At 33.2% G+C, this 7,935-nt stretch overlaps 1 protein-coding gene across 1 annotated transcript; it reads left to right on the plus strand.

The window, feature by feature from the left end:
- The first annotated feature begins 736 nt into the window (after positions 1–736).
- LOC124914347 (serine carboxypeptidase-like 25) lies at positions 737–3,267 on the plus strand. The gene is made up of 8 exons (XM_047454873.1): positions 737–1,044; positions 1,375–1,578; positions 1,647–1,828; positions 1,895–2,191; positions 2,275–2,405; positions 2,552–2,647; positions 2,721–2,826; positions 2,913–3,267. The coding sequence occupies exons 1-8, from the start codon at positions 777–779 to the stop codon at positions 3,054–3,056; spliced, it is 1,428 nt and encodes a 475-aa protein (XP_047310829.1). The 5' UTR covers positions 737–776; the 3' UTR covers positions 3,057–3,267.
- The last annotated feature ends 4,668 nt before the right edge of the window (positions 3,268–7,935 follow it).

Raw genomic sequence — 7,935 nt, forward strand, 5'->3', positions numbered from 1 at the left:
AAAATCAATAGAATAGAATTATGTTGTCCAATAGTTTATCGAACTTATAAGTTCTTAATAAGAACGATTAATACCCCAATCGACTTTACTGCCTTTTTGAAACGAATCTAAGAAATCGTCGTAACAATATATTATGAATGATATGTATCAGACGAGGTTTGACGATTTATCTTCAATGGGATATTCAACAAGAAAATAATTAAAATGATAACTTATTTAATATGTATATAAGTTTATCATATTAATTGACTCAATTTAACAATCAATTAAATTGTTTATTCAAATAAAGATATGAACTCACCCAATCAATTATAGTAATACTCCACAAAAAAAACTCCAATAACCCCTCAAAGAAGTGAAATTAAATAAGTTACATAATAAATGTGAAACTTATTTACTCAAGATTTGAACATAATACTGTAGTATTTAACTGACTAGACTTTATTATTATTATTATTTATAATTATAATTATAATTAAATTTATTATATAATACAATATCATAAAATATAATAACATGCCTTAAGATTGTGGGTTTAAAGAAGAAAATAAAAAAAATAAAAAAATCTTAAGCTTGTCTTGTATAACGCGTGACCGGGATTTCCCTGGCCCAGCCAACTGTGGGCCCACTTCCATTGTCTTTTTGAAGAGTAACGTAAATTTTGAAAGTTATGACTCTTTCTCTCTCTCTCTCTTCTTATTCAGGTCTATTTATTCGACATGAATAGCAAGCACAGTCTTCAAACCACCTCCTCTGAATTCCATTAATTAGCATCAATGGAACTTCCAACAATACACACCATCATCTTCTTCACCATCTCCATTCTCTTCTCTTCCCTTCTCCTTCTTCACGCAGACACGCCGCCGTCAACCCTTGAAGAAGAAGCAGACAGAATCTCCTCCCTCCCCGGCCAGCCCCCCGTCCATTTCCACCAGTTTTCCGGCTACGTAACCGTCAAAGAAAACAGAAAGGCACTGTTTTACTGGCTTACTGAAGCCACTGAAGACCCTTTCTCCAAACCCTTGGTTGTCTGGTTAAACGGAGGTTAGACTTTTATTTAAACCATATTAATGTCATGTTTCATGTTTGGTCCAAATCTATCAATTAGCTAGTTTGCGGTTTGCAGTTTGCACGCTTCACTTCCATTTCTATTCATATTTATTCATAAATAAATACTATCCAGCTGGTTATATGAAATAGATCATTTATGGCGACCACTGTTCATCATGTGTTTTCAGGCCCATTTCTCTCTCTACATTAATATTGCATGCATGGATGGACTAATCAGAAGAAAAATAAAATACAAAATTGAATGCTTGAAAGCAACTTCAAACAGCTATTAATTTTATGAACAGTAATTATTTTCATAAACAGGTCCAGGTTGCTCTTCAATAGCGTACGGTGCATCAGAAGAAATAGGTCCTTTCAGAATTAACAATAAGGCCACTGGTTTATACCTAAACAAGTTTTCATGGAATCGTTTGGCCAATTTGCTCTTCTTGGAAACACCCGCCGGAGTTGGCTTCTCCTATACCAACCGCTCCTCCGATCTCTACAACACCGGAGATCGCAGAACTGGTACAAACCTATTAGAAGAATGATTATGTTTAAAAATTGATAATTGATTTGTTGTTTGATGCATGCAGCAATGGACTCGCTGATATTCCTCAGGAGGTGGATGGAAAGATTCCCGCGTTACAAGAACAGAGACGTGTATTTAACGGGAGAGAGTTATGCTGGCCATTATGTTCCTCAACTTGCTAAACAAATCATGGATTATAATAATGATAAAACTAATCGTTTCCGAATCAGACTTAAAGGGTTCATGGTAATATATAGATGATTATGATTTGATATTGTAATAAATGGGATAAAAATTTGAAAATTATGGCAGGTGGGGAATGCTGTAACGGATAACTATTACGATAACCTTGGAACGGTGACGTATTGGTGGAGCCACGCCATGATCTCTGACAAAACGTATCATAAACTGATCAACACTTGTGATTTCAAGCTATTGCAACAGAAGGAATCCAGTGAATGTGAATCGTTTTACTCTTACGCAATGGATAAAGAATTCGGAAACATAGATCAGTACAATATCTATGCAGTTCCTTGTAACAAATCCGACGACCAACGTCGAGCCTTCACCGGCCAGACCGCAAGTCTGCCTCACCGTCGTCCCCTGTCGGTAATGAATGTTCATCGATTTCTAATTAGCAAACATGTTGATTTAGTTTTGTATTGATTTGGGTTTTTATAATTGATGATCAGAAATCAAGATGGTTATCAGGGTACGATCCATGTACGGAGAATTATGCAGAGGTTTACTATAACAGGCCTGATGTTCAGAAGGCTCTTCATGCTAACGTCACTGGAATCCATTATAAATGGACTGCTTGCAGGTGGTCATAAAATCATAATCAATCCATTTTCATCTTTACCTATCTGTTACTTTTTTTTAATATGTTCAGAATTCAGATGTCATTTTGGTCAATTTGTTATTTTTCTAATTAACTTTTTCATTCTATGTATTACAAACAAAATTCAGCGATACTTTGAATCGAAATTGGAACGATACAGATGTCTCTGTTCTTCCAATATACAGGGAATTGATAGCTGCCGGTTTGAGGATTTGGGTTTTCAGGTTTGTAAAATTAATCTATCTTTTTCAATTCAAACTTTTTTCTTTACTAATCTATTTATATTAAATATGACAGTGGCGATATAGATTCGGTTGTGCCTGTGACCGCGACTAGGTTTTCCTTGGCGCAGCTGAAGTTGGAGACAAAGACGCCTTGGTATCCTTGGTACATCAAGAAACAGGTGTGTTTTGTATGATTTTTGAACTTGTTTTTTGTAAGTAACAAATTAGTATTATTTAAGATGAAATTTTTGGTGTTGAAATGAAGGTTGGTGGATGGACAGAGGTGTACAAGGGGCTAACATTTGCAACGGTTAGAGGGGCAGGTCATGAAGTGCCACTTTTCAAACCACGGGCAGCATTTCAACTGTTTAGGTCATTCTTAAGAGGGGAGCCCCTCCCCAAATCTTAGTCACTCTATTGTTGTTGTTGGGGGTTGTATCTAATTAATGATTAAAGTTGTTAATTAGTGCTCCAAATGTAGTAACTACATGATTAATTTAGGTAATCGAGCTTAAATTGGTTAGGGGAATATGTCGAATGTTTGAATTTGTACGAGATTAATTATGAGTTATGGGTTTGATTTCACTACCCAATTAAGTTAATATAAAAGGTTCGACTAGCCGTCTAATCCGAACAATACTATGATTATGTTATGGTATATAATAATAGTCTGATTTGTACTATTTGATTAGGGAATAGGTTATATGAATGAAATTGAAGATAGGAGTGGTGCTAAATATCCTCAATTATTGCAATGAAATAATCATATTCTTTAAGTGGGGTATAGAATTAGAGCATCAAAATTGTTTGTATAGAATTTGTCACCATCATCAATCCAATGAGGTACAACTTTGTTAGTTAATTTAACTTAGTTTTTTGTTAAAGCCAATGATAACACCCAGAAGGCACAACCTTAAAGCCACAGAAAGGGTAAGGTCACTAAAAATAACCCCTGTTACTATATATTTTATATACTTTAGATTAGCATAAAGCAATCATCACCATAATTGCCATCATTACTGCCATAATGAAGATCATGATCAACTGTTCTTTAAGTTATAGATACATATCTCTCTATATATAACAAGTGATCAAAATGAGGGATCTAAATCCAATTCATCAACAACAACAACAATTGGACTTGGATCACCACGAAGTCAATCAATAATTTTTACTTAATTCACGAGAAATGGTGAAGACGGGGATTAATAATGATGTTGTGGAGTACTCACCTTCTTCGAGTTTCAAGATTCTGGCCATGAGTTCAAGGCGGAGGCGGTGTCAAAGAAGGAGGGTGGTCCGGCTAGGGAACAGGCGTCAGAGAGGGTTCATGGTGCGGTGCAGGCCCGTGGTGCAGTGGGGGGTTCGGGTTGTGGTCTGTCCATTCAAAATGCTGAAGAAGATGTTAATGGAAATGGCATCAAATGGAAAACTCTTGGAGAATTATTGCTGGTCTACTTTGCCCACTCTGCTTCGTCCCCAGTTCTTTCCATTGTGTTGATCATCATTTCTTTTTCTTTTTTGTATGTTGTGACTACTTAATTGACTTTGATCATCAAATGTAAAGTTTGAATCTTTTAATGTATGATGTATCTATCTATTGTTGTTTACTTATTGATTTTCTACTCTACTGTCAACGTTTTTAGGAAATTTTAGTTTAAAAAACAAAAGTAGATAACATATTATATATCTATAAAACAGAGTAACTTGACTTATTAAGATTTAAGCATAACTATAAACAAATCTGGGAAGCAACACAACAATAAAATAGTCCCACCAGAATACCAACAAAATCAAATTACAACAAAACAAAATCTTAAAAATAAAATATAAGAGAAACAATATTTTAACATATGTATAAAAAAAGTCTACATCTAAGTGCTCAAAATCTCATGTTCCATTCACACTTCAAACACTCATACAGATTTATCCCGGTCCGACCACCCGAAAATTTAGTTGTTGGACCAATGCATACTGATTTTCTTCCATTTTCCGGTCATCGGAGTAGTGATTTCTTTCTCCATCAACAATTCATTGATTTTTTTTTGAATTATTAGGTTTTTTCTTCTTTGTTATTTGACGAAAGTTATAATTTGAATATGTGAATATTGTGGTAGATAGTTTTGATAGATCAAAGCATAAACATTTGATGGTGACCATGTTTAATTGTTTTGTGAAAATAAATAAATAGAGAAATTATGGTTTCTTATTAGTAAATATAAATAAAATGAATATAATAAAAAAAATTATATAGTCACTGATTACAATAGACTAAAATATTCTTAAGTATTAATAAATTAAAATATTTTTAAGTGTTAATAAAAATAATAAAATTAATATATCTAACATTCACCTCCTACGATCACTCAATTGCCGGATGAGATTGCGGATCATCATCTTCGTCACTCTACTTGCATTCATAAATCTACTAAACTCCCCAATTTTGTGTAACACTCTTATTTTACTTCATTTGCTTCGTTTATCATTTATCTTCATTGTTTTTATGAGTCTTCATCCTCTACAGAGAGTTCGTGATTCACTTTGACAGGTTGTTATGGTTAAGTAACTTATTATTTTACATCAGAATTATACATGAGATTTAGTTTTACTACTGTCTAAAAAATATGTCATTGACTCTCATTGAGTCTACAAGATTAAAACAAAATAAGATGGTTTCATTGAGTATACAAGACTTGATTTGTTGCTAAAGGCTATTCTCAAGAATATAACATGAATTATGAGAAAACATTTGTTATTGTTACGAAAATGACGACTGTTCGCACTTTGATTGATATTGTTTCGGTTTGCCAATGAAAAATCTCTCAAAAAGATGTGAAAATTGTTTTCTTGAATGATGACCTTCATGAAGAGGAGACGGACATGGTGTGAGACGATGAATTGTTCAAACTGTTCAAATATATAGGGATCCAATGTCGGAGTATCAATTATATTACCAATATGCGGTGAGAAATAAGCCCATTGTGCACTCGGTGGCGAACGTTGTTGTTGAGGTGGTCATAGTTGCTGTTTATTTTTATTCACCAATTTCGAACATTGAACCTTCCAATTACCCTTCTGCTTGCAGAATGCACATTCATCTAGAGAGGTCTTAGAAACATATAGATTTTTATTGCTAGCAACAAAAACAGATGGATGTGTAGGTGTAACAGATCCCTAGTCTATTTTAGACCTAAGTCGAATTTCCTCTATTAGAAAGATGGGAGTGATGTAGAATTGTTCCACGTAGTCCCTCAAAATCATTTCGAATGCCATTAAGAACTGCACTAAATGTTGCTCTTCTCGACGAGCTATGTAGGGTTCAAAATTTCGCAATTCTACATACTCATTGAAGGTCACATGATCCCAGAGATTAGACATGGCAAAATAATTTTTTTTATACTCTTATCATTTTGCTAAAGTGAGGGAATGTCTGTCTCTAGCTTATACTGCTTAGCAAAATTCGTATATGGTAGTCTAGCCATATGATCCCAAACTTCTTAGGTGTATCATATTTGACAAACTGAATTAGGTGTATCATATTTGACAAACTGAATCAATAAAATGGATAACAGAATTGTTAATCCGCATAAAAAATTTCGAGTTATCTGGCCATATAATTGGACTAAAAAATTATCATTTGCAAGTTTAATCCGCACCCATGTTACATAATTTCATATAGATTTTACCTGCATAAATTTTTTCATAGCATAACTCTAATATGTATAATTTTTACTGTCTAACTAAACACTCGTCAAACTAAACACTGATTGACTGAAACAAATCATCTTTACGACCAAACATGGTGAAAACATAGCAACAAATACGACTCTCAAAATATAACAACGACAACACAAATATAAATCTCCAAACAAAAAAAACAGCTAGAACAACAACTAATCAAAAGGAAGCCAAAGTGAAAAATACCATTGATAATTACAGACTCCAACACCAAACCCAGATCGAAAGCTGTATAATGAAAATTTTAAATTGAACAAAACGAATCCATAAATGAAGTCTCTGATACCATGATAAGCTAAAGAGAGAAGCTATTATTTCTTATTAACAATTATAAATATCCTTAAGTACTAATAAACTAAAATACCGTTAAGTATTAATAAAAGATAATAAAAGTAATATATATTTAACACTTAAATACTAATAAAAGTAATATATTTATCATTTTGTACGTGTTTAAGTAAGTGATTATATATACAATTTAAATATATACAATTTAAATATCATAATATATATATTTTTTTCAAATCGAATCGAACTGAAATCTCTATATATATAATGATGCTTAATTTTTAAAGTGTCCGGATTGCCGGGTCGAGAGCTGTGGTTAATTTGGATACTTGGGTCGGATTGTGGGTTGACCCGTTTTTAAATTTAAAACGGTTAAAAATAAAATTAAAAATGCTAGAGGTATGTTTCGAACTTGCAACCTAACAAAACAAGTACAACTCTTTAACCAACTAGGCTACAAAGACTTTATATTTTAAATTCAACACCAAATTTGATAAACGCGGGACGTTTTAATATTAATATAAGTTCAACTTTTTAACTAACTAATATATAATGATGTTGAGTAAATGGATACTTGGGTCGGATTATGGGTTGACTCACCCATAAACTTAAAACGGTTAAAAAATGTCAAAAAATGTTATCCATAATTTTTTTCACGATTTTTATATTATTACTCGTGGAAATGCACGGGCTAAATGCTAGTTAATATTAATGACAGAAATTTTATAAAGTTTGATTATCATCATTAATATTGTCTAGGATTTGAAGTTCGTTTGAAAAGATATAATATTTAAAATAATAAAGTAAAAGTAATTTGTTTTTAACTTATTTAATTTTAATCAATATAGTCTCCACTATATCAAGGGAGAATTTGACGAGATGACTCTCATAATAGGGTTGAATGAGCTAGTGATCCGCGCATAATTTTAAATGCGTCGGTGACCACTTCATATTTTTTTTGGACGAAATTGCTCATGTCGCGAGACGCAACCGGATGTCAGGTGAAAAGTCCACAAATCGCGAGACACAACCCCGGTTGTGAGAAGCAACCGACAATTGCGAGACGCAAATTTTTTTTTTGAAAAGTTCACAATCGCGAGATCTATTCGCGGGATGCATTCGCGAAACGCAATCACGAGATGCATTCGCGAAAGAACTTTTCACATGCATCCGGTTGCGTCTCGCAATAGGACAATTTCGTCTAAAAAAAATTTTAAGTGATCACCGACGCAATATAATTTATGCGTAATTATTTGAAAAAA

Source organism: Impatiens glandulifera, chromosome 9 (genome assembly GCF_907164915.1).
Source record: "Impatiens glandulifera chromosome 9, dImpGla2.1, whole genome shotgun sequence".
Lineage (NCBI taxonomy): Eukaryota > Viridiplantae > Streptophyta > Magnoliopsida > Ericales > Balsaminaceae > Impatiens > Impatiens glandulifera.